The sequence below is a fragment of the Montipora foliosa genome, chromosome 9 (assembly GCF_036669935.1).
Source record: "Montipora foliosa isolate CH-2021 chromosome 9, ASM3666993v2, whole genome shotgun sequence".
Classification (NCBI taxonomy): Eukaryota; Metazoa; Cnidaria; class Anthozoa; order Scleractinia; family Acroporidae; genus Montipora; species Montipora foliosa.
Genome location: NC_090877.1, coordinates 15,539,257 through 15,567,018, shown reverse-complemented (window position 1 = coordinate 15,567,018; position 27,762 = coordinate 15,539,257). Strand labels below are relative to the sequence as shown.

At 39.4% G+C, this 27,762-nt stretch overlaps 1 protein-coding gene across 1 annotated transcript in view; it reads left to right on the top strand.

Annotated features, from left to right (window-relative positions):
* Positions 1 to 27,762, top strand: part of LOC137972190 (dynein axonemal heavy chain 3-like) — a 93,623-nt gene that overhangs the window by 2,708 nt on the left and 63,153 nt on the right. Inside the window, exons 5-23 of the mRNA XM_068819044.1 lie at positions 636 to 744; positions 1,704 to 1,896; positions 2,247 to 2,322; positions 2,658 to 2,777; positions 4,544 to 4,669; positions 5,576 to 5,771; positions 6,044 to 6,097; positions 6,471 to 6,596; positions 7,123 to 7,259; positions 10,258 to 10,363; positions 10,846 to 11,024; positions 13,471 to 13,655; positions 13,786 to 13,909; positions 21,583 to 21,649; positions 22,209 to 22,295; positions 22,477 to 22,621; positions 24,122 to 24,333; positions 24,700 to 24,791; positions 26,024 to 26,138. Of these exons, the coding sequence (XP_068675145.1) occupies positions 636 to 744; positions 1,704 to 1,896; positions 2,247 to 2,322; positions 2,658 to 2,777; positions 4,544 to 4,669; positions 5,576 to 5,771; positions 6,044 to 6,097; positions 6,471 to 6,596; positions 7,123 to 7,259; positions 10,258 to 10,363; positions 10,846 to 11,024; positions 13,471 to 13,655; positions 13,786 to 13,909; positions 21,583 to 21,649; positions 22,209 to 22,295; positions 22,477 to 22,621; positions 24,122 to 24,333; positions 24,700 to 24,791; positions 26,024 to 26,138 (2,449 nt within the window). The remainder of the gene's footprint in view (positions 1 to 635; positions 745 to 1,703; positions 1,897 to 2,246; positions 2,323 to 2,657; positions 2,778 to 4,543; positions 4,670 to 5,575; positions 5,772 to 6,043; positions 6,098 to 6,470; positions 6,597 to 7,122; positions 7,260 to 10,257; positions 10,364 to 10,845; positions 11,025 to 13,470; positions 13,656 to 13,785; positions 13,910 to 21,582; positions 21,650 to 22,208; positions 22,296 to 22,476; positions 22,622 to 24,121; positions 24,334 to 24,699; positions 24,792 to 26,023; positions 26,139 to 27,762) is intronic.

Genomic DNA, 27,762 nt, shown 5'->3' with positions numbered 1-27,762 from the left:
TTGTTTAGAATATATGTAAGTTTCACATGTGTGAACTATGGAATAGAATGAAATGAAAGTTGGAAAAATCATTCTGGTTAGTTGATCAACAACTAAGCAGCTGCACGGGAAGCCCGAAAAAAATACCCAAGGCTCTGCAATTGTGCTGATCTTGAAAAACTTGACAAAAGGGTAATAATTACCCTTTTTTGCATCCAGCCCTTCAATTAAGAACAAAGATTTATTTATTTTAAAGGCTACAAAGAGAATTTATAGTTTCAGATTAGCTCAGGGGATACTGTAGATCATTGGTCTACCATGGGAGGGAGGTCAGGGGGTCAGCCTCCACCTAGCTCAATACTCAGGGTCTTAAAATAACTGAGAAGAAAAAGCTGCCATCTGCAAATGGTTTTTCGTTGTAGTCCTTATTTATTAGGATGACAGACTTTAGACCTTTGTTTCACGTTGGCATGTTTGCAAATTCAGTGGGGTTTAGAGTTCCTGATGCAAAAATTTCATTAAGATGCCACCCAGCACATAATTTTGGTGACACTGGATTACAATAGGGACAATTTTGATTGCTATTGGTTAATTGCAATTAAAAAAAAATTACTGTTAATGCATGACCTCTAATTTGATCTGTTAAAATTCTATAGGCGGCCACCCAGCAGAGCAATGACACCAGCTGAGCAGCTGGATATTATAAGATCTTTCGAGGAGGTTGAGAGCATGGATGATGAAAAAGTCTCTAAACGTGATGTGGAGGTCAGTTGCCACTGACTGTTGGAGATTTGTGATAAAATACATTTAAGACTGCATTGTCACACTGAACTCCTTTGCATGTGATTATCATTCAAACAGTTGATGCAATAATTTAGTAAGGCACAGAGGTCAATGTAATTGATGTAGATGTGGCAGGTCATTTTGTTCCTTTTTATAGATTAAATTGCTAAACATTCATTAAAGCTAACCTTAAGGCTAATTGGCTTAAACAAAATTAATGTTTTTAGGCCTAATGTTAGCATTTGTAAATGGTTAGGGTTGTTTCTGTATTCGTATAAAAAATGACCTGTGACCTGTGTTTTGTACCTGCCCCAAAATGACAGCGGGTCTAATCTGCAGGTCGCAGGTCGCGGGTTGCAGGTCATTGTTTCACCAATACAGAAAGTATCCTAAACTTTCATAAAAGCTAACCTTGGACCTAAAATTTTTGTTTAGGCTTATTAGGGCTAAGGTTAGCTTTTAAGAATGTTTAGGGTACTTTCTGTATCAGTGAAACAATGACCTGCCACCCTGTGACCTGCGACCTGCAAATTAGACCTGCCGCCAAAATGATGGTTGAAACAACTTGGTCTAGGTTGAAACAAGTTGACCTAGGTTGAAAGAAAATGTCCTAGTTTGGTTGCAATTTAACCTAAGGAACAAAATGACCTGCAACATAAGACATTAACTACAGTTTATGCTAAAGCAGAAACAGCCATTAGCATTCAATATGTAGCAATGCCAGTTAGTGTAAAGTATAGTAACATTTCTGAATAAATTTGTTGGTCTACAAAACTTAAAGGGATTTTTTAAGTTGTTTGGTACAAGTCCTTCACAAAGGTGGGTGACAGAAAATTGAAGAGCATTTTCTGCAAGCTACGGTCATTCATGACTTTCAAAAAGTTGAGTTCCACTATTTGAATATTTTTTACTCCAACTATTTAATATTTGTGTTCCTACAGCGTTATGAATACTACATTTCAAGGGGAATTCCAGATCATTCTCTGGCAAAACAAGACAAAGATGTCATGGATAGGATACTGCAGAAAAGGGTACCAGAGAAACTACAACGAAATACGGAACTTGACCCTCTTATCGGTGAACTCAAACAAGAAGTGGTCAATGATTATGACTTTAGTGTTCGCAAGTCTATTGGTAAGAAATAAAATCCGAGTCCTGTTGTCTTGTTTATGTTTCCAGACAATGAAATTTATTTAATATTTATTAACCCATTGACTCCTGGGAGTGAGACTCTCAGACTGTCCAACGCCAGACGATTTTGCTGTCTCGTGAACTGGAGGCGTCCTGCCCCTGAAGAGTGAATGGGTTAATATTTTTTCAAAATAATTTTTCAAGTTTCTACAAATTCAGGGCCCTTAATTGTCTAACCTGCTGTAGCAGTTTTTGTTATTAATTTATTGATATTAGATAATTGTTATGTCTACAATCAGTAGGAAATAAACATAACCCAGTATTTATGTGTATCTTTTTGTGTCTGTTTCCAGTTGATTATATTCTGATGGATCCTGGTGAAAGGAAAAGGCTTCATATCAATGAGATCCCCAAGCCTTTCCCACAAAGGTAAATTTAGTGGAACCAGCAAGGTAGCTTTGGTTTTCATCATCATCGTCATTATCACGTTGCCCAATTTTTAATTTTTAGTCACCTCTCAATTTTAAAATGGCTTTTATATTGCCCATTCTAAGCTGTGTCTACCATGAGACAATCAGTAGCTTCTGGAAGGCCTGCAATGCACAACACAATTGTGCTTATAATATATTATTATACCAACATTCAATAAAGTACCATGAGTTGTCTTGTGCTCTTTTGATGTTCATTTTCATTCCCTGCTTCATTCAAACATGGCTTAATATATTCTTGTTTATTTTAATTTGGACCCTTCTTGTTCCTTCCAGGACTGTTCGAGCTCCGGTGCCATGGCACAACTCTTTTCGTTCAGCGAAGGAGTATTGCACAAAGAACCTTTTCATCACAAATCCAGTGATGATGAGAATTCAGAACCTCTGGTTTGACAGGTACAGTATATGTATTTATTTATTTTGAGTTAAATAGTTTTATTTTTATCTTTGCTTAGTTGATTAATGAGAATGTTCCCTGGGTGTTTCTCTTTTTCATATGAAGTGCATTGTACTAAATATTTGTTTAAAACACCACGGAGCGGCTAATTCTTGTAGGTAATGGCTAATCATGATTAGAAGGACAGCGAATGTTGCAGCTCAAGAAAAGAGTCAAAAACAGATTGCTTTTACTTGCACTGGTGTCTGGTGTGCAGTATTGATGTTCCTCAAACTGGCAGGTACAAACACAGGTCACAGGTCATTGTTTTAATTACTACTAATACAGGAAGAATCCTAAACATTCATTAAAGCTAACCTTAGACTTATTAGGCCTAAACAAAAGTTTTTAAACCTAATGTTAGCATTGGTAAATGGTTAGGGTTGTTTCTGTATTGGTAAAACATTATGACCTGTGACCTATGTTTTGTACCCACAGCACCGCTCAAATGTAAGTTACCACCCTCTCACAAGACGAGAGTCTCGTCTCTATAGACGAGATGTTCGTCTCACGAGACGGTTTGAAAAACTGTAAGTGTCTGCATAAACGAAAACTTTCCGAAGGTTAACCTGTTTACAAAGACACTTGCACTCCAAAACGTAACGCTTGACACTAAAGAGTTTTATGTCAAAATGTGGTGGGCGGCGATGTATTATTGTCTTTGCTTGTAGACATCTGCCTGTGAAATCTGCACACACTGTACTTTGATTTGAAGCTGATTTAGAGAAGATGTTTCGAAAAAACTTGCATGGCAGCATGCGGTTGGTGTGTTATTGTCTTTGCGTGTCCACATTTAAACCTCGAATCGACCTGTGAAATCTACATACACTCTAGAGACGAGACTCTGGTCTCGCGAGAAACGAGACGAGACTGGTAACTTACTTTTGCGCGGTGCTGTACATAATGTGCCCTACTCAAACAGAACACAAGGCAGTCGTGACAATGATACCAGAGAGATTTGCTATTTAAAAGAAACTGACTTTTTGCCTTATTTCTAGTTACAGTGGTAATTTGTTGAGTACAGTATACATTGTTGACAGAGTTGAATCAGTCTGACAACGGGAAGGAAAAGTGGGATTTCATTATTCAAACTGTCCATGTGTCAAAATCAAAGCCATTAATAAAGGAAATGTTTCCCATTCCACCAAGTCAAGTTTCCTTGCTTTGCTCTTTCATGCTTTGTTCATACTGGAAGAGCACTTAGTTGTTAGTTGAGTTAGTTTACAGCCGTTTACAGACAGTTCACTTAAATAAATCTGAAAGAAGTAATTAAAACAGAATGTAACACAGTTACTGTAAATGTCACAATTGACACAAGGCTACCAATAATATTGTTATTGGCTATTTGTAAAGCATGGTAGAGTTGTTAATTCTGAACCTAGGAAGACAAATCCAGCCTGAGCCATGCAACCACATGGAAATCCAATGCCCTAACCATTGGACCATGCCAGTGTGCACTCTGTTTCCCAATGTTAATCACTCACTAATGTACCCATTAACCCTTTGACGTCCAAACCAGCCTAAACCGGCCAGACGATTTTACTCGTCAACATGGAACCCCTGGGAGTCAATGGGTTAAAGGCATATGTAGGGTATACAGTGTTGGAGTCTTTAAGTGAAGGACTCCTTCACTATGCTGTGATTTTAAACCAGACAGGGAGCTTGTTTTACTTGTTGTGTCCATTGTGTTCGCTATACAGTAATTTGAAAATGGTTGCTTCTTCAGATTCTCAGAGGTTAGATTTGTTTACGGGTATAAGTTGCTTGAGTCGGGCCTCCCTGTTACTCCAGGAGAGTTTGAATCTTTTGTCAAAGAGCAGTGCTTGAAGACCAGAGAATTTCTCAAGAAAATGTGAGTTTTGTTCCATGTTTTTTACCCCTTAATTTTACTCTGTCTAACGCCAAACGATTTTACTCGTCAATGGGGAACCCCTGGCAGTCAATTGGTTAATTAAGCATGTTTCCCTCTTTCTCCTTGTCCTCCTTCTTCACTTTGTCATCGTCATCATCATAATTGTCATCGTCAGCATCATCATCATTATTGAAATCATCACCATCTTCAGGAACTGAGCCTCTACTACCAATTTTACAATAAATTAATTTATAAGAATTATTATAATAAATTACCGGTATATCAACATTTTCCAAAATTGTTTAATATCTTTGTTCCAGAGCCCGTTGGTAAATCTCAGTGAGTGACTTGTGTGAACAAGACTCACTGAAACCAACGCAGCTCCCATTTGCACTTACCATTATTTTCAACAGCCAAAGTACCAACCAGCTTCCTCATGTAAATGAAACAGCTCAAAACTGACTTGGTCTTTAAATAGAGCTGGAGTCAGCACACCAGGATTAGTATGAAAGACTGCACTGTAGACAGCGGGTGGCTCCAAAACACAAGTCATAGGTCAAGTTAATAATTAATTGCAACAACTCTAACTTTTGACTAAGGCTAACCTTGAGCCTAAAACAATGCTTAGTCAGTAATCTTTAAGCCTAAAGACTTCAGCATCACTAAAAGATTAAGCCTATGACATCTCGGCCACTCAAGACCACCTGCGCTAGGCAACCGCAAATTTCACTCAAATGTCTGAGACCTTGGTATACCTTGGTGTTGATGTTACCTGACCGAAAACCTGCTGCCCTGTGACTTATGTTTTCAGCCTGTTGTGCTGTAAGATGTGGTGGAAGGATATAGTGTGTACGTTGTACTGTCTGAATAAACAACAACATGCTAATCTCGACATCTTTGTTTCAGCTGGATCCCTGCTTGTGCCCAAATCCTAATTGAACAACGTCAGGAATGGATGCACTTGGTACCCAACTCAGAGGGTGATTCAACAGCTCTAGTACAAGAGTTCTTTGCCTGTCTTGCGGCACTCATGTCCACACAACTTCGCAGGCTGGTTATCAGTTCCCTGGCCGATTTTGTCAGCTTTCTCAGCTTTTACCAGGTAAACTTGTGACCACCTAACAAAGTTTTTACAAATTATCCGCCAATCAGGGTGTGCAAATTTGATTGACAGTCATACATCCTTGCAAAGTTTGCACAGCTGTAAGTTGAACTTTGTTGCATGGTTTGTTTTACATGTAGTTGTCAAATGTAAAAGTTTGTTGGGTGGCCACGGTATTTCTTGGCATATTGCAATGTAATGATGGGTGCATGATTGGGTGAGATGATGATGAACTGAATGGGATCCTTATCACAATGCTGTTTTTCTCACAGGATGGGAACGACTTTGGTGAAAATTTCTCAGATTTGCAATTCGTTATGACAGAGGTATGTCACAAGTTGCTAGTCTTATTGAGTTGCTCTGTGATGACTACTTGGTCAAACAATATAAAAAATGTTTATTGTTAACATCTTGAGGGTTTGAATTTAACACTGGGCCGTGTGTATCTTGTAGCATTCTCTTAAAACAGTGAAAATCGTTGACATGAGTCTTGGAGCTCAATGTGCTTGCTTAATACAAAATCATTCATTCAAACGTAAGACGCAAAGTATCTGTATAAAATAATGTGCACAACGCTTCAAATCTGCATAGTGCAAAGTAAATCAGCACCAAGTGGATCAATTAAAATTTTCTTTGAGGGACTGTAATAATAATATTTTATTTTTAAGCCTTTGTTGGAACTTTTATGTTGCAAACTAGGTTATGGTTGTTCAACTGAAAATTGATGGGGGTAAGCTGACATTTGATCCTCCGTTCAGAGAATTACGTGACATCATCTTAAGGCTGTTGACGGACATTGTGCAAAATGCTGCAGGGCTTCCAAGGGTGAGTAACTTGCAAACCTTCTAGTGATGTGATACCCAATTAAACTTCTACATGTATTATTTTAGACAGCCACAATAAGCAAAAACTAAGAGCAACTACAGAATACAGGGCCAATAAGAACAGGCTCATTTAGTTCGGCAATCAATGAAAAAACGAGCAATAACAATATATCAGTCTGTCTATTTCATGGCTCGTTTGGCTCGGCAGTTGATGAAAGAACGAACGATAGCGTCATATAAAGGTGAGCCACTTGGACATTAAGATTGTGATTTCTTCGAGTTTTGATTGGTTTACTGGATTGTCTCTGTCCTTTTTGATTGGCCAAAGTAATTACTTTGGTTTTGGTTTTACATTCATTTGAAAACCGCTCTAATCTTCCCGCTACACCTCCACAAAGCATCAAAGCACAAGGAATCATAATGCAATCACAAATATGAGACATTACCACCAACTAGAACACACACCTGGTGCTCCATGTGGTTTGTGAGTAGTGGATTTCATTTAATTTCATTTATTACGGTTTTAGGTTGAGGTTGAATTGTTTCCTGATATGAAAGACAAGAAGTTGTTTCTTCGTGCAGTGCATGTGGATGAAGCTCTTGTTCAGGATTACATGAATCAGGCTGTCGATGTGTTTAAACTCAACACAGTTGGACCCCAAAAGTATGTGGCATTCCATATTGCAGCCTACTAAAAACTTTAAACAATGTTATGACTTTATAAAAAATGGGCTTCAGTTACAATTTCTAAGCAGCTAGCCAACCAGCACAAAATAGTGATACTTGTTGTCTGGATTGACTAGATTTTTAGACGTTTTGTAAAGTGGTGAGAGTACTTGCCATTTCTCAATGTGTTCCTGGTCCAGCATTGATCATTATCATATGGCCCGTATGGCCCCACACGCGCTTTCATTGCAAAGCTATTGAGAAAATCCCCGTATGAGGGCCGTACGCATTAGGGCGAGTAGGGCGGAAAAAAGCTTTATGGCCCTACTAGGAACACGTACTGCTCCATGCAATGCAATTTTAGGAGATTTCGTCGCTTTTTAACATCCAACTAATTTACAGCTAGAAAAGCAAAATTTAATGCAAACAGCATATTAGATAAATTTTCCTAACTTCATCTTCTGAGTGCTAAGAAATAGTGTAAAGACCCCATGTGGTAAAATGCTTATTGACTGAGTTAAGGTTGGGCCGGACAGAAAAACATTTGGCCCAAGGTCATGGCGTATGTGCGCCATGAGCATGGGCCAATATTTCCCCGTCTGGCCCTCCCATTCAGTCAATAAGTACATATTATTTTGTACAATTTAACCCAATGACTCCTCAGATACCCCACGATGGATGCCCCCAGTTGACAAATAAAATTGTCTGGCATTAGGCAGAGTAAAATCTCTTAAGTCTCACTCCTAGGGTAATGGGTTAATCTGTTCTGACTGGAATATTAAGCCAAGTTATAACGATTTTTTGTTGCAATGAAAATCGTGGTCATACTAATGTTGAGAAAGCTTTGAAAAATACTTTGTTTTTAGTAACTCTAATCTTGCTGATTCCTCAACTTTGTCAACTTTGCCCAAATATTTTGTACATAAAACCATTCATCGCTGAAGTTTTCCCCCCCCCCCCCCACCAACTGAACCCATTCAATGCTGAAGTGCCCCTCCCTCCCCCAATTGACGTGTAAAGTCGTCTGGCGGTAGACAGAGTAAAATCTACAAGTGCCTAAACTATTAACTACCTACTTGTCAGGTCAGGTACATGTATTTAGCGTCAAACTTTCCTGAGGGAGGTTGTGGCATCAAACTCCAGGGGTAGCAACATTCAGGGTGTGAAGAGAAAGTGCCTCCTTTGTTTTATCACATCTGCAACAGGTCTTGAAATTGGGACTAAATATCTGGAGAAGTCGCCAATTTGTGACTTGCCCTTTCGAAACAAAAGGGTTAGCAGGGTTAAGTTATTTGGCTGCAATTTTGTTTCTAGCCATGAATTTTCTTTCGATCAGAAGATAGAGTAGTTTATATAGCTGTGAAGTTACCTGGGAGTGCACAACTCCATTCCTTTGAATCACTCGCCATTTTTCAGCAGTTTCTTTGCACACAAGTATTGTAGGCTCATATTTTGTTTGCTAAACTGCCGACAACGCAATGCAGCGTGACAATTTTTCGACTAAAATTTGCGAAATTGCAACTAAATTTTCCTATCTTTTCGTAAAATTGCAACTGGATATTTTCAATAATTTCAAGCCCAAATGTGGAAAATGGTAAAATAACCTTAGTCTTCTTTGACAATGACGATGAACCCATAGGTACCTTCACAATATTTAGCAAGTATTTTAGCATGGAGTTCCCAGTGTTGTGGTCAGTGTCTTCTTTTGTATGTCGTAAACTCAGGAGGGTATAATTAAAAAAAAATGGCTAAAACTAGATACTTTGCAAAAGTACATGTAAATAAAGATAATTATGATACAGTACGAGAAGCACTTGTCTTTGAAGTGATTAACTCTGGTTCAGAGCTGGGGTTTAATTTTTCAGTTTGAAAATCTCCTTATTTGGATGTAACATAGCTCTTGCATTTTCACATGCGTGCAGCTTCGTTCTTATTCTTGTCCATATTTGGGCATAAAATTACGGCGTTAAAATCCCCAGCTTTGTTCCAAGGGAAAGAGTTGCAAGTTATACACTTCAAGGTCATCTGCTTCTGACAGTACAGTATGAATGATTTGGCAATTTTGTGGTACAGTGTTGGTGTGTTGCCAATCCGTGGGGGGCGGGGGGAGTACTGCCATTGGTGGGCTATATAGTTGTGTGCAGTATCTATAGGGGATATAAAGCAGAGCGTTTGGGTCTAGAATAATCATTTTTCACGAAACTGACCAGTTGGTTGAAGATTTTATCTAGACTAAGGAAACCAGGGAAATACTGAACAAACTGACAAGTAGAAATAAATCATTTTTTGAGAGAGAAATGATTGTGGTATAAGGTTTTGTTTTGGCTAGACTGTGCTAGGGACCTCAGTAGTTTCTGGAAAACAGCTACTCTAGGATAGGGGGGAATTGGGAAGTTTACTCTAGTATAGTGTAGCAAAATTCAGCTGAACTAGCTCTGGTTTAGCCTAAGGGTTCCAGGATCCCAGCGGCACATCCCCACCCCAAAATTCCTAAAGTACCACCCCTGCAGGTGCCATCTGTTATTGTATCATGTTGTCTGGAACAGTATTGTTTCATACCATTAATAGTAATGGTATCACGAGTATTATTGGCAGTAAGGCAAATAAAGACAGAAACTCTATTTTAGAAGTTAGTGCTTTTTGGTTCTTACATAAAAATTTAAAAATTAAAAAAACCCTATAGGTATCAAACACACCCATTGAATGGCTAGTAGAGCTACTTTACATAAAGTGTACCAAGGATCCTTACCAGACACCATGCATTAACTTCTGAACTGAATTTCTCTCTCATCAGTACTTTTGATAACAAAGATTTTCCTTGTGCATACCTCTGTCCTATTTGGGGTTTGAAATATTACATCATGTAAAATTTAAGGAAGTGTTGAAAGGGTCGTGTTGGTGGATGGCATCTAATGTTGTTAATGGCCATGAACTTGTCACCAATTTCTTGCCATTTGGGAATGCTGCTTATGAGATCATGGTAACCATTTCCTCAGATACCTGAACACTTACAAGAAATACCAAGATTTGCTGAACAACAAAGCTGAAACTGAAATTAATGCTTTTATCCAGGATGAGCCTGTTTTAGTTTCCTTGTCCAAGGTATTGTAGTGACCACTTCTCTGTGTTGATGTAATTTAATGGAGCTTTGTTATATAAGAGAGTTAGTGAGAGAAGAAAACAGGTCCTTGCATTGCTGTGGGTTAATTAGATTGGTTAAACGCCTTAAAAATGCCATCTAGGGATGCTGCTAATTTAACACTACAGGTATCATCAATTTTTCCAGAAAATACAGTTAATTTTTGTTGATTTAAGTGTTTTTCAAATTACAGTATTTGAGTCCACAAGAATTAGAGTGCACATTTATTAGACTCACTTATTATTTTTAACTGTTTCACTTTCAAAAGTTCATTCAAAGCAAAAAAAAAAAAATTAATTTTGTTTTACTTTTAATTAAGAGGCCAGTATGTGGGAATTATTTTAGCTTGACCAAGTACAAAAGATATCAGTTCTTAACCAGTCTTGTCCAATAACAGGAACAAGGAAACCTAGCATTCACTTTCATTTTTTCCTTTTCATCTTAGAAAATTGATTCATACCAAATGCTGTCCAAGGAGATTGCCTCACTATATATTACAGTTCCACTCAACATGCTGTGCTTGAACTGTAACGAGGTCAACCAGGAGCTGTCTGCACGAGCTGAGCGATTAGCAGACAGAATGATACAATATGTTGTGGATCAGAACAGAGACAAGAACAGGGGGTGTGTGTGTATTGCCTCATCATAGGAAATATACTCTCAGATAAATCCTAAGAACAACATCATTATTTTATGAGATCATTCATACAAATGTCCATTTACTTTCTATAGGTGGTATTCCAAATTTGTTTTTTAATAGTTTGGTTTTCTTGTCTTGAGTTATTTTAGTATAAAATTAAAGTTAATGTTTAGGAGCAATAACCTTTGAGCCCTCGGCCTCCGTGCCGCGCCACTATCACGTGGTGGCCTCTTTTGTACCATGCGTCCTGTAATCCAAAGGCATTTCATTTCTGCCTTCGTTGCGTTTGGTGGAGAAGGGGTCTTGAGGATCGGCTTCAGCACAGGGTAACCTTCGCATTGCTCGGCCTTTGGGCGGGGAATTGTTGCCTGCGGCACCCCTTCAGCCCTGTGCTGAAGCCCCGTCAGGGAGGGGGCATGTTGTTCTACTGCTGGACTGGGTTAACTTGGCCCCAGGACATTATGCCAGCCACCATGCCCGCCTTGCAGTACAGGCATGAGGCACCCCCTCGGTGTGGCGACATGTGCCGAGTCCCCTCATCCGGTCCCTCCGGTCGGTGGTTTCATCCGAGCCTTGCCGGCATATTCCCTGCCCAACTTGGCCCACAAATTGTGTTCTGTGTTGTTTTTTCGTGAGTAATAACATTAATCATGAAATAATGTGGCTAAATGTAATTTAGGCCAAGTTAAATGCGAAACAATATTGCTGGCCAGCAGTATCTCACAGAGTTGGTGTGTGGGGTGGCCGGGGGGTTTACTTCAGGGGCGTTATGTAGTTTACCGCTCAGTGTCGGATGTCAAGTCATTCCACGTGTTTTTCGCTGCTGGGCTGTTTTCCTTAGAGCTTTTTTCCATTCCCCAAGCTTATCTATTGTTGATGAGTTTAATGGTAGATTAATACCGAGAATGTCAATTTTAAGCCATGTTATCCCAAAAAGCCTGCAACCTTTGGGAACATGATATGACCAAACCTTCCCTTGTAATTCATCTCTTTCTTACTATTAATAAAAATAGCATCAATCTTCAAATTCAGCAAAAGTCGTAGGCACACCTACTTGCTAAAACAGAATGCATGATCTTTATGTTTACAATAACATTTTTTGCATTATGTAAATGTAAGGCCTGTTTTAAATGTCGCATTTCACATGTGCCGAATCTAATGCAAATGAGAAAAATCTATTGTTTTCACTCATTTGCATTAGATTCAGCACATGCGAAATGCGACGTTTAAAACAGGCCTAATTGATTTGTTTACAGTGGAAGTGCACTTTAATAGCTATCAAGCTAGTTTACAGGCACCCCACTTTTAGTAAATCTGAAAAAAACAATTCAAACTTAACACATAAACATATTTAAGAACCCCAACTGGCAGGAGGCAACCAGTTGGCTATTTACAAAGCGCGGTAGAGTTGAATCGGGACAACTGGAAACAAATCCAAACCAGAGATTAGAACAGGATTTGAACCCAGAGTAACCACATGCAAACCCAATGCCCTAACCATTGGACCACATCGCCTCCCAAAAATGAAATATACTCGGCTGCTCTAAGATCAACCCTGCCCAAACTCCCCTCATTAAATAGGCCATTTTACAGTTGTTTGCTCTGCGACCTAGCCTATGAATGGCTGCGAGGCTGCCGGTGACCTTGCATTGATACAGTCCCGACTGCTTTTATCATGCAAATTGTGTTGTTGTAATTCTAATTAGTCCGTATTAACATTATAAAAGCATGGAGGTTTGTATCAAAACATGGTCACCGGCAGCCTCGCTTCCATTCGTAGGCCAGGTAACTTAGCTACAACTGTAAAATGGTCTATTATTGTTGACTTCATTGGGTGACATCAGTGGCACTCTAAAACCTCACACTGCCCATCCGGGTCAGAGATTTATCTCTTTCCTTGGGTGGTGCACAAAAAGTACAATGTAATCTGAGGGAAGGTTCTTCATTATCCTTCACATTCACAGCTAGTGTAAGGCCTCACTTGATTTCTGTTCCATTCACTTTCATAAACAATACTTTAATCTTGTAACAGAGATTGTTGCACTGAACAACTCAACCCTAACAGGTGTTAATAGGTCATCCGCACATGGATACATCTCTGCTATTGTATATTGGCTGAGTTTTACTCAATCTCAACCTCAGACTCGAGGGTTTTCTCTGGGTGCTTTCATTGGTTTTTCTCCCTCATCAAAATTAGTTCCCAGCTAGTTACATCTGGCTGTTGTGCTCAGTCCTTGGGGATCATTCTACTGTACCATATAGAAGCTGTCAGAGGCACCTTATCTAGTATGCTTTTGGTTCAATCAGTAGATGCACTCTTCAGAAGTGATTAGGAGTGTCAGAGTTTGTTTGCTTTTTTGTAATAACTCACTAACAAAAATGTACAGATTATCTACAAATGTTATATTTGTTAATTGTTATTGTTCTTAGATTATGCAAAGCGTATGATGAAATATCAGACAAGGTTCAAGAGATGCCTGACAATATAAGCGACTTGGTAACTCTGACACACTTCTTGGAAAATGCAAGTTCAGTTACAGTCGTCAATTTACAGACTTCTGTTGACCAGGCTGGCGAGAGACTTTTGTTCTTGCTGGATTATGCTACTCTTCCATGTAAGTCAACTTTTCTCTTCTCATCATCATCATCATCATCATCGCTACCGCAACCATACTTGATAGGTTCGACTATGGTTACCCACCAGTATACCCCTTCATTACTGATGCATCACACACTGTCTTTCAGATGAGGATCTCAAGTTGAACAGCACTGTGTTTCATTGGCCTGAACACATCCAGAAGATTTTTGAGCTGAGCAGAAACCGCATTGGACACAGAAAAGATTTGGCCATGGATGAGGTCAAGAGAAAGTAAGTGAATTCTTCAAAATTGTCTCTTGTTTTTCAGTTGAACTTGATGTTCTGTCGATACATGTAGTGACATGCAGTCAACTTACAGTGCATAACGAGCCAGAGATAACCGGAAGTTAAAAAATGGGACTCACACGGTTGCTAGGGAGTGACGTCATATTCATGGTCAGGACATATCATCATGGCTGGTTTGTGGTTGTGTTGTGGTTTAAGCCCCGTAGAGTTTTCACAAGCAATTAACACTGAAAGGTACCTGGTTTTGATATGGGTGGAATTTAATGTATTGACATTTCCGGAGCTTGGATTTCACATTAACCTTGAGCAGCGCGGGAAATTGCGCTGTTTCCCTCGTCTTCAGCGAAGTTATGGAGGTCGTCTCTGAAGCGTTTGATATCTGTCGTGTCAATCTAGTTAGCGACCCAGAGAAACAGTGGTTTGTACTAAATTCGACGATATGAGGTTGTCAGCCCAGCAAATTCTTGTCGAGATCCCCGTTAGTGCAAAATTTCCCGTCCGAATTTGCCCTCGTCAAGCTTGTTGATGTAAAAGATCTCACAGTCTTGGCCATGGATCGAAGGAGTAGTAGGGGAGAGTCTGTGGCTGTGGCTTCTCTGTTTGGAGTTGTCTGTGCGGTAACTCGAAGGACCATAAAATCTAGCGAAGTTAGCTGCTACAAGCGGCTAATCGACGCTATTAATGAGCTAAAGATCGATTTGGGCCGAGCGTGAGCAGTATGTAAATTCACCGACAGGCAGTTCCGCCCAGCGAACAGACGATCATCTTGAGTTTTCAGGTTCCACTCCTAGCCTGGAATAGTCAAAACTTTTTGAGCTCGAGAGGTTACAAAAAGAAAACATCAAGCTCAAAACTGGCCTTGAAGAAGCTCTCGAACAGCTTAAATCGCTTCGCGAAGAAGCCAAAAATACCGCGCGCGCTCGGTATTTCAGAGAAAATTTAAGAGGAACCAGAGAAAATTTCAGAGGAACCAGAGGACGAGTGGACTTTTATCAGCGATGTTCGGGAGAATTACCAGCTGCCGCTGGCATAAGCTGTAGCAGATCATGTTAGTAAACCCGAAGTGGCTAAAATGCTGAACGACATTGCGAACCAAGTGACCACAAAAATGGGCCAAAGCAAGCTTTCGAGACCATGCTTGGGGATAGTGCCCTGATTTTTTTCAGTCCCTCCGTGTCTCCGATTGGACTTTGCTTTACTTCAAACTACAGTCCAGGATTCCAGATCAAGGATGGCAAACTATGCTAAACCTGACTAAGCTTGGGCGAACAGGGGTACACACAATGTATGTTGTTAAGCTCTTGTTCATCTGTTTTTCTTTTTTTTTTTCTTAAAGATTGGATAAATATTAGTGGTTAAAATTATCCCATCAGAGATCAGTCGAATGTCCCATATACACCTTACCATTTCCTGAGCTTTCACATCCAAATATATAGACTAGAAAAGTTTGAGCTTTTCCACAGCTCATTACTTTTGGCTCTCAGGGTCAACTGTCAGCACAGGTTTTTAGACAATATAGAAGAAATTATGGTAAGATACCTGCCAGACCAGAACATGATAAATTTCTTCAAGAATAGAGATGTTGTTGAGACCTACCTTTTAAATCAGATCACATTCTGTGAAGAAATGATCCAGGTAACATTTGTTCCTTTGAAGGTTAGAGTTATCAGTAGGAGCTTTACGGTATAACAACACACAGATTTAAACCACCTTTTTTTAAATCAGTGAATTTGCTTGTTATATACAATAATTATTTTTGTTATAGACACTATTAATCTTGATTCATAGATTTAAGCATTGTTGTATATCCTTTCTGGTTCAGCCAGGTAGGAGTCCTGGCACTGAAATGTGCCTGAGTGCTCCTGGGATATTCAACAAAGATAATAATCATCTTTAGTCACAGATTTAAGCATTGTTGTATATCTTTTCTGGTTCAGCCAGTTAGAAGTTCTGGCACTGAAATGTGCCGGAGTGCTCCTGGGATATACAACAAAGATAATAATCATGTTTAGCCGTAGATTAACGCATTGTTGTACATCCTTTCTGGTTCAGCCAGGTAGGAGTCCTGGCAGTGAAATGCGCCTGAGTGCTCCTGGGATATACAACAAAGATAATAATCATGTTTAGTCACAGATTTAAGCATTGTTGTATATCCTTTCTGGTTCAGCCAGGTAGGAGTCCTGGCACTGAAATGTGCCTGAGTGCTCCTGGGTTATGCAACAAAGATAATAATCATCTTTAGTCATAGATTAACACATTGTTGTATATCCTTTCTGGTTCAGCCAGGTAGGAGTCCTGACACTGAAATGTGCCTGAGTGCTCCTGGGATATACAGCAAAGATAATAATCATCTTTAGTCATAGATTAACACATTGTTGTATATCCTTTCTGGTTCAGCCAGGTAGGAGTCCTGGCACTGAAATGTGCCTGAGTGCTCCTGGGATATACAACAAAGATAATAATGATGTTTAGTCACAGATTTGAGCATTGTTGTATATCCTTTCTGGTTCAGCCAGGTAGGAGTCCTGGCACTGAAATGTGCCTGAGTGCTCCTGGGATATACAACAAAGATAATAATGATGTTTAGTCACAGATTTAAGCATTGTTGTATATCCTTTCTGGTTCAGCCAGGTAGGAGTCCTGGCACGGAAATGTGCCTGAGTGCTCCTGGGTTATGCAACAAAGATAATAATCATGTTTAGCCGTAGATTAACACATTGTTGTATATCCTTTGTGGTTCAGCCAGGTAGGAGTCCTGGCACTGAAATGTGCCTGAGTGCTCCTGGGATATACAACAAAGATAATAATCATGTTTAGTCACAGATTTAAGCATTGTTGTATATCCTTTCTGGTTCAGCCAGGTAGGAGTCCTGGCACTGAAATGTGCCTAAGTGCTCCTGGGATATACAGCAAACATAATAATCATCTTTAGTCATAGATTTAAGCATTGTTGTATATCCTTTCTGGTTCAGCCAGTTAGAAGTTCTGGCACTGAAATGTGCCGGAGTGCTCCTGGGATATACAACAAAGATAATAATCATGTTTAGCCGTAGATTAACGCATTTTTGTGTATCCTTTCTGGTTCAGCCAGGTAGGAGTCCTGGCACTGAAATGTGCCTGAGTGCTCCTGGGTTATGCAACAAAGATAATAATCATGTTTAGCTGTACATCAACACATTGTTGTATATCCTTTCTGGTTCAGCCAGGTAGGAGTCCTGGCACTGAAATGTGCCTGAGTGCTCCTGGGATATACAACAAAGATAATAATCATCTTTAGTCACAGATTTAAGCATTGTTGTATATCTTTTCTGGTTCAGCCAGGTAGGAGTCCTGGCACTGAAATGTGCCTGAGTGCCCCTGGGATATACAACAAAGATAATAATCATCTTTAGAAACAGATTTAAGCATTGTTGTATATCTTTTCTGGTTCAGCCAGGTAGGAGTCCTGGCACTGAAATGTGCCTGAGTGCTCCTGGGATATTCAACAAAGATAATAATCATCTTTAGTCACAGATTTAAGCATTGTTGTATATCTTTTCTGGTTCAGCCAGGTAGGAGTCCTGGCACTGAAATGTGCGTGAGTGCTCCTGGGATATACAACAAAGATAATAATCATGTTTAGTCACAGATTTAAGCATTGTTGTATATCTTTTCTGGTTCAGCCAGTTAGAAGTTCTGGCACTGAAATATGCCGGAGTGCTCCTGGGTTATGCAACCAAGGTAATAATCATCTTTAGTCATAGATTAACACATTGTTGTATATCCTTTCTGGTTCAGCCAGGTAGGAGTCCTGGCACTGAAATGTGCCTGAGTGCTCCTGGGATATACAACAAAGATAATAATCATGTTTAGTCACAGATTTAAGCATTGTTGTATATCTTTTCTGGTTCAGCCAGTTAGAAGTTCTGGCACTGAAATGTGCCGGAGTGCTCCTGGGATATACAACAAAGATAATCATGTTTAGCTGTAGATTAATGGATTGTTGTATATCCTTTCTGGTTCAGCACATGGTTTAATAATTTTAAGGGGTTGTCTGGATCCTGGACATTAAACATGAATGGCATCAACTTCGATGGCTTTGATAAACATCGAGATAGTTTTGAGACAAATGGGAAAAAGAACCAAATATGACATTATACATATGTAGGTTTGTAGCTGACGCAGGCCTCTTAGATTCTTTTGCCTCATTAATGACTGTTCTTTTGTCTCTGGCACAAGTTCTGCTCAGCTATTATGTTAAAAAGGCTATCACAAGTTCGGGTAACTTAATAGGGAATTGGAGGCATAATAGTATCTATTATTGCTGAATTCCATATCTCTAGTTTTACTCCCAACTGAAGAATTCCGGGAAGTTTGTTAGAGACTGGGGAACATACTCAGAGACAATTGATATCAGCAATACAGGTTAGTTTCTTCTCTAAAAGGATGAAAGGATGAGCGACCAATGCCTTGCTGATCGCACGACACTGACACCTGCCCACATTACGGACCTCTTAGATTTCGTATTAAGATCTACGTATTTTTAGTATAATGTATTGATCTGCGAATAGAGAGATGGTGCAGCCATGGGGAGCCCGGTTTCCACTGTTGTTGCTAATCTCTACAAGGAGGGTTTTGAAGCTTAAGGTGGCTGGAACACAAAAAAATTTTGAAAAATTAAGGTAGCTCTGAATTGGCTCCCAAGAATTTTTTTAAACTTTGCTGATAGTTCTATCTTAAATTGCTAATTACTATTCTACAATAAAAAATGGGGGTCACCGATTTCATTTGAAAGATATAAGCAAGTAAAGACGAAATATAGGGTGTTTTTGGATAGCTTTCATGTTGCCATGGTAACCTATTACGTCAAAATTGTGAGCGCATTTCGTTAAGCAATAATTGGTGTTTCATGTGGTACCATAACATTGCTGTTACGTGATACAGTATAGTAGTTATAACCCATCTAATAAGAAGGTCTCTAAGTGGTGAAACTGGTTCCAGCCACCTTAAGCAATAGAATCCGCAACACAGCATACGTTTCCTCAAGGCAAATCTGTGAAGAGTTAAGTTTCCGCAAAGAATTTCCTCCGTCCTCCCTGACCAAATTTAAAAAATGAAGACCCAGTTCTCTCTGTCGATTGGAACTTGCAAATCTTTTCACTTTCCTTCTGTAACTTAGGAAACAAATTTAAGAGGTTTTGAATACAAATTGCCGATCGGGAAGTTTTATAGAAATAGTAAACTTAGAAATTTAAAATTGCGGAATCGCTATCGTTTCTTATGTAAGACTGAAGAGGAATCCCTCGAGCATCTAATGTGTTACTGCAAATCAGTTGAGGTCTTGAACCTGGGAAGAGGTTTTATCTTGGCTGGCTATGCCTAAAAATGAGCATAAAATGCTACATTCGCGTATCTTTTGTTCGAGAAATTCAGTATTGATAGTTAATCATGTTCTTAAGCTTGGAATATTATTTTATCTGTAGGTTATAATAAAAAACCATCATTGGACGTGTTGCATGTTTCCGTTCTTTCGATGGGTAAAGGTATTATCGACTGTCTCTGAAAGGATTATTTCTTATTTTATTAGTTGCCATCTTTTTGAGCAACATCGCAGTATCTTCTCAGTGCCATAATCTTTTTTCCTTTCTCAGATAATTAGATAAGCATTATATACCATAGAAATTTGGATAAACTGACCCTTTCAATGCCTTTCTCCTAAAATTACGGCAAGACTCCCCTGTCATGTTAATAATTTACGTGACTGTACTAATAGTTTTCAGAACTTGCCGATGCCAATACGTTTATAAGGTATGGAACTTAACAAGTCCCTTCAAGTTTAAGGTTATATCTATAATCTTAACGTGACGATTACACTTTCATGATCATTCAGCATTGAGTGCTGGAATAGCATTGTGTGAACTATTGTAGCGTAAGCAAAACACTTTCGCAATGGACATTCGTATATTTCACTTGAATCACTTGTAAATCTTTTTTTAAGATTATTGGCCCCTCAAAGGACGAATCTTTTCCGTACTTGCGATGTTTCTTGAAGCGGGCAAAAAGGGAAACATTACCAGAAATAATGTTTTTGTGTAACATTTTCCCTCGTTTGCACTTCAGTCACTTCAGTCACTTCAGTCACTTCAGTCACTTCAGTCACTTAATTTCCAACAATCGTGACGTCCTACGGTAGACACCTTCCATAAGCAAATCCTAACTTCAATACCGGAGCCAGCCATCATGTCCTGGAACACAAAAATCGCTTTTATGGGATCACAGTGTGATCGCATCTGTTATGTTGCAAGTCGTCCTTTTTTAGCCGAAATGTTTGCCTTAAATATTCGACCAAATAATTCCAACTTCAGTTAAAGGATCGTCACTATCCCACGGTAAATCGCATTGTCCTCGTACATCAACGACATGTTTGAAAGTAGAATTTCAATTAAAATCTGACAAAAAAATATTTCAAGCTAGAGGATTAAAACACCTTTTACCTTGTAAGTGTTAGTGAAAGAGTTATTAATTATATAATCCTAAGGGATTCAATTACATTGGAATGCTACAAGCAACTGGGCACCCCTCTGAGATACGGGGCATATTGCCTCCTATCTCCGCGGGATACCGAGGTACTGTTTTGGTTGTTAAGGGCGTCTGGCTCGTTATGACTTCCATTTTGTCTGCACATGTACATGTCAAATTGCCGTGAAATTACATCTAAACTATCCACGCCTCTGATTGGTTACTCAAACTCTTAATATCCTTTGCTATTCACCTCCGAGCAACTCCCACGAGATTTTCGCTATAATAAAAATATTGTAATTGTTGCAGGAATAAAATAATGAGTTAAAATCATCTTTTTGTGCTATTATTATCGCACTGTTTTAGTATACACTAAAACCGCAGCTCAGTAAATATCCACTATTGGTATAAATACACAGGTGATTACACAAAATCACGCGCTCTCATTGGCTCGCTATCTCGGATTATCAGCCGATAATCACCTCGACGGACAAAATGGCTGCCAGAAGTCGTTTTGCCACTGTAAGTGAAGATGATTTCGCGTTGAAATGTTTTTTTTTTTTCTTTTTTGAAATAATCACCTGTGTACTTATAATAAAACAATTATTCGCCAAAGGCGAAGTGATTATCGGTGAATATTCACCTTGACGAATATTCACTGATAATCATTTCGCCTTCGGCGAATAATTGTTAAATAGCCACCTCCACCCTGGGACAAGACTGCTTAACACACAAATTACAAGCCATACCCTTTTCCAATCATTAATATTTTTCGAAAAGAGAGTGTCCGTCGAAAATCATGAAAAAGGTTTCACAGGTCGCAGGTATTACAGCCAAGTTCTGCCACTTCCCTACATCTTTGCATCCAATTTGTTGATCCTGTGTTTTACGATAAAAATGTTGATGCCATCAGGGTCCAGTTGTTTGAAACCTGATTAACTTAATCCAGGATTAGTGTAAACTTTTGTTTCATGATTTCAACTTTTTTCAAGATTGACTTCTTTTAATGTAAAGTTATGCAGAATATCAGCGTTGAACAGCATTTGGGGGTAGAGAAATAAACTCCTTGGTTAATTTTTAATCTAGGATTAGCATTAATCGGCCTTTGAACAACCAGACCGTGGAGAATAAGTTGTCTGTATCATGATCACCTTTTTCAGGGTCAAGGCATTTGAAGAAAAACTTAATGGCTATAACAAGGAAGTGGAAGCCTTTAGGAAAAAGGAGGTAAGATGCATAAACAAATATTAACTGGCTACAAGTGTGAAACACTATTTTTGTAAGAAATATTCGTTTTGGGAACGAAGGAGTCTGATGCCTAATTCGGTTGGTGGTATTTTGAGGGCCACGAAAGATTGAGATTTTCAGGATTGTACTTTTCAGCACAATCGCTGTTAAATCAAACCCTCTCCATCCCTTCAATACCATAGAATATTATGTTGGCGTTAAGACTACAAAACAGTCCCATACAGACTGACGATTGCTTTTTCCTCAAAAGGCGAAGGCGAAAAACCAACAAAGTTAAAATGGGTTATCACAAAGCAACACGTCATGATAACACTCCTGGAATGGCAACAAGCTGGACCCTGTTGTCTGTGCCTTCTTGTGGGTGATGTAGCAGCTCTCGTAATGTATGATGTGATGATTGGCTCGCTGGCTTACCAAAAGCAAAAGACTAAACAAAAGAAACTGCGTAAAATACCAAACAATAGCAAGTTACGAGAGCTGCTATACTACTGTTTCTTGTTGTATCATGTTCCTAAGATGTGTCTTGCTTTCATTTTAGATTATGGCAGTGGATGAGATGAGGAAGAATGTTGAGAAATTAGAAGAACTTGAGGATTCCCTCAAGATGGCACAGGAAGAACTTATTGTGAGTTTCTTATTATAGTCAAATTTTCAATGTTGATGATGATGATGATAATAAGGAAGAATTAAGAATGACGTCACTTGTGTGTGTTTTACCCAATTAGTTTGAAGTAAGACCCTATCAAAATGTGAATATCTTCAACCTTCTCGCTCAGTGAGATTGATGAGTTTTTTTGGCTTTGCAGCAAGTAAATACAGAAGAGGAATTGCTGGAGTTTGAAGCGACGCAGTTCCCATTACTTCAAACCATGGTAGCTTACAAAGAACCTTATGACAAACTGTGGAGGACAGCGCTAACTTTCCACAACAAAAATGAAGCTTGGCTGAATGGTACGTTAATTTTTAATCACAAACTGTCAAAGACAAACTCCTAGAGTTATTAAAATCGCATACATGAAGATAAAAGTTTACAAGAATGGAGTGATGGGTAAACAAATAATAAAATAGGTGGCCATTATCGATATATCAGTTCATAACAAAATACTTGCTCACTTGCTTGCTTGCTTTGTTGGTTGATAAACTGATTGACCGTTTGATTTATTGTATCAACTTCAGTTTTAAATGATTACAACTCTCGTCATGAGAGAGTAAACCCGAAGACTAAAGAGACAGCAGCAAGTACTCCACAAAACGGGGTATTCACTGTCCAAAGCTAATGAAGAGATTTAGCATCACGCAAACAAATAAAAATAACAAACAAACAGGGCAAACGGATTCCTCGGCGAGCCTGTTAGCCTGAGATATTCAGCAACTTCTTAAAATAGAGAGACAAGTTGGAAGAAGAGAACTGTCAAATCTTCACTCTTTTATGACAAGTAGCAGCGCGCCGTTTCCCATTTCCCGTTTGCCGCATCACGTAGTAAACGCGTTGCGAAATCTCTCTAACACGTCTGACCGTGCCCCGTGTGCGTTTTCTAGTTTTGGTACATTTCTTTGCCGGCCTTTGCAAAACAACGACGTGAAATAAACAATATTGAGGTTTTGTGCATAACACAACCACAAAGTCACAAAACGTTGGTTTTGCTTGCCCGTCTTTCTCCGATATCAATGATGCGAACTTGTAAATTGGAGTGAGACGTCCTCATTGGGTGTCATCGATGACATAATTTAAGCCTCTTACAAAACCACCGAATCGAAGTTCGCGTTATTGTAACCGCTTTGTGAGTCAGTATTTTAGTCCATTGTCATAGGACATCAGGTTAACAGTTACCTAAGCTGCGATCAGGCGTTCTTTCTTTAGAGAGGTCAGGAGACGTCTCCAGCCCTGTCTAAAGAAAAGAACGCCTGGTCGCCCGCTAACAGTTACCGAATAATGGGGAGCTTGAACACGCCGTTTTTGAGCTACGGACGGAAACCGGAAGTGAGTTCTTTTACCTTTTAACTCGTCTTGACACTACCTTGTTTATATTGCTAAGGATCTTTTCACTATTAGGGATGTTAAGTTACAAAATCTGAGATAGATCATTGTCCTGGCTTGTGCACTTCCTGTTAGCGTGTATGGCTGAAAAACCTCTCGTGCCTAAGCTCCCTAATGACACTGGTATGAAAAACGCTTAAGTTGAGAGAATGGAAATTTCAGCGTCACGTGCTGCTGTTGTACGGAAATTTGACGATTTCAAGTTTTTGCTTTGCCGGGGATGTGAAAGAAATGTATCAAGTTCTGAAACGCTCTTGCGGAACACGAAAAGTTATTGTTTTGCTCATTAAAATTGTAGTTTTTTAGCGTTTTCGTTGGTGTTGCCGCAGTGGTTGCACGACCATGATAGTTGTGATAACAGCAAAAACGATGGAAAGTGTCGAAAATCATTATTATTGTAATATTTTCAATAGGTCCATTTACTGACATAAACGCTGAGGAAGTGGAGGAAGAAATCGGTGGCATGTACAGAACAGTGTTAAAACTGACCAAAACGTTCGGTGACGCTCCTGGACCTCGACGCGTTGCAGACAGTGTGAAGACTAAGATTGACAAGTTCAAAGTTCACATCCCACTCTTGCAAATTATTTGCAACCCTGGCCTAAGAGATCGACATTGGGAACAGGTAGGCCGCCACTGTTAGTTCAGTCACGACGTTGTTATTTCATCTCTGTCAGTGAAATCGATGATGCCACTTTTTGTTGGAACTAAATTGATTTTGAACACTGTCAATGGAAGTTAACCATTTAACCAAAAATCCTGTAGCTGTAGATCCCTGAAATTTACGTTTTAGGTGATAAAGGCAAAAAGGTATTTGGGCAAGGAAAACATTTGTTGAAATGTACCTTCTTGATGGCTAAATAGAGTTTCTACACCTTTAGTGCAAACGGCAGCCCCACCTTTAATTTCACTTTAATTAGTAGTTTTGAAACGATAGGCAAGAAAATTGTGGGTTCAGCAGCTCATACCGCGAATGTTTTGCATCTTATAGATGGGCGAAGTTGTTGGATTTGATATCAAGCCAGAACCGTCAACATCACTGTGCAACATGCTGGAGTTCAACCTTCACAAGTTCACGGAAAAGTAAGGAAATAATTCCCATTTTAGGATATGTGATTTTTAACTCTGTCAATCCTACGAGAGATTAGCTTAGCTTTACGTTGACGTGAAACGCGAAGGGCAAAAGTAACCACGTGACCACGATTTTCTCTCCATTTTGTACGTTGGCCGGCTGCCGCTTGCCGTTTCTACGTGAAAGTAGTCATTGTCGTGTTTGCCGTTTACGCGAAATTTTTTTCTACATAAGAAGCGCTTTGTGTCGGGTAGGTGTAATTACTTCGAGTTGTGATTGGTTTACTGGATTGTCTCCGTCCTTTTTGATTGGCCAAAGTAATTACTTTGGTGTTGGTTTGAAAACCGCTCTATAATCACAATAATTATTGAAAACCAATAACACCCCCCAACCCCCACCCAATTGAGGAGTACAATCATCAGGCGTTAAACAGAGTAAAATCTATTAATGGGGACATAGCTTTTGAGGGGATGTAGAGGTTGTTAATGAGTGGCATAAACATGTCGGCCATCAAGTGATTTCAAAAAGGCTATTTGGACCTTTTGATTCTTTATCTTTTTGCAATCAAGATGCTTATCACTTACTGCAAACGTGAAACTGAGGTTGCCGGTCTCTAGTTTGTTAGTTCATGTTTCCTTTCCTTCAGTTTAATTGTTCGAAGTAGCCTAGAAACCTCACGTGTAGAAAAGCCAGTGAGCGGTGTGTGTGGACCACAGCCTAAATTTCCATTACTCATTTATCAATCGCATCTCAGTATCCAAGCCTTTCAATCAAGTTGCTCTCCAGTTGTCGTGTGCTGCTCGTTAAAAATCCATTTTCGATTCTTGATTGTACATTTCTTTTTTGTTAGTTATGCAGCAAAAGCAACTTTAGCATTACTGAGTATTCGTTAGCCTATGTCATGTGTCCAGGCCGTTGAGGGCATCCAGCGTCTTTCCACAAAAGATCGAGCAGGAAAGGCAAATGGTGACTGTGCAAGGAGTTTCTCCTCATTTCAACGTTAGCTCTTTAGAAATGGTTTTTACTTTTGTCTATTATGTGAATGCCAGGAACGGGATAAATTGTTGATAAAGTGCCAAATGCACTACACAAAGAGGAAAACTATCGATGGCCTTGTCTTTGATTTGACAGGTATCCATGTGTCTGTCGCCTTGGAACCCTTTTTTCGAGGATGATAGTGGTATCGACCATGCATTTTTAAGTTACCCCTTGGATGTTAATTGCTGTATCTCTTTTTCACTAGGCTTGATGAAATCAGCGGAGCTGCCAGCAAAGAATTTGGGCTTGAAAAAGCCATGGAGAAGATGAAGATCGAATGGAAAGACATGTACTTCGAATTCGTTCCCTATAGAGATACTGTAAGCGCATTTCATTTGAAAAAAGGTTTGATAAACTGTTAACCGCGCACCGGTGGCTCAGTTGGTTAAGCACCGGACTGTCACGCGGGAGGTCGTGAGTTCAACTCCGGCCGGACCAACACTCAGGGTCTTTAAATAACTGAAGAGAAAGTGCTGCCTTTGTAACTACATCTGCAAATGGTTAGTCTTTCAAGTCTTCTCGGATAAGGACGACAAGCCGGAGGTCCCGTCCCACAACCCTTCAATGTTAATAATCCTGTGGGACGTAGAATAACCCACACACTTGTCGCTAAGAGTAGGGCACGTAGTTCCCTGTGTTGTGGTCTGTCTTCTGTTGTGTATCATGGTTGGGAGGGTAAAAAAGGGGCCACAGTAATTGGCGCAAGCTGTTGTGGCGCTCTGCCAGCTTGACTGGCAAAGTTAATAAAATAAAAATAAAATAACAAAACTTGCATGTGATTTGTTAACCACTTGTCGAAACATTGTCAAAAATATCAAGCATTTCGGTGATAAAAGTAACATTGTAATGTAGTTAATCGAGAGAAAAACAGGGACCTCAGTATCTACGGAAACAAAACGAGCAGATCATTGGTCATGCTGCGTGTTTTGAAGTTTGGTGCTCTAGTTTTCTTGTGTCTGCAAATTTGCCAAAGCTTCTAACTAGTTATGTACAAATGGGTGAAGATGAAGACGGCCAACGAAACGGTGAATTATAATATCATTTTTTTCAGTTGAATGTTGTTCGTCGTAGTTTCTTTCCTGGTCTTTTGCGTTATTTCTCAGATATTTCACGAAAACTTTAAATTTGTAAGTTAATACATCGACGTCACTGTCGTAGATTATGAGGTTCCTTACGCAATCACTACTGCAAAGGCACCAAAAATCTCCCTAAAACAATAATGTGCAAGAAAAACGTCCCGCCTTCAGTTCATTTCTATAGACCTTTTTCATGAATGGCGACCACCTTTATGTTCTTTTGTATTTTTGTTAATTAGACCTACTGCCCTCTTTTTGAAACAAATGTTCTTTTGAAATTGTCATGTTGTAGCGAGGCTAGAAAGGCTTATTAGCATTAAAACAAAAGAATAATTTATTTGGCCGCCATTATGAAAGAGGTCTGTGCCGTCCCATCGGAAAAACCTGAAATAACAATGATCACAACCAGATTTTCTGAGCCCGCGAGACTGAGCACCCCCAGGAAAGCATTGTTTTAACGAAAACCCCTGGTCAGCAACCTGGTTCTGGTCATTGCTGTCTAAGGTCTTCCGTCCCATCGATCTACAAAACAACAGTGCCTAAATGACAGCGTCTTTGGTGGGGATATAGCCTCCCACGCAGATGTCCTTAGGGTTTCGTCACGCATTTAATGCGTGACGAAACCCTAAGGACGTCTGCGTGGGAGGCTAGCGGGGATAGTGTAAATATCGCAATTTTCCTCCAACCGAAAAGCCATTCAAATGAAAATTAGTTGTGAGTTTTCGTGCTTATCAAACTCATTGTTATTTCATTTATTTCACACCAATACTCGCTTTGAATCGGAGCCAAACAGCAACTTGGAAGGGTGCTATGTAAATCGAACTCCTCTTTTATCTAGCCCATGATATTGATGAGTAAGTGCAACCAT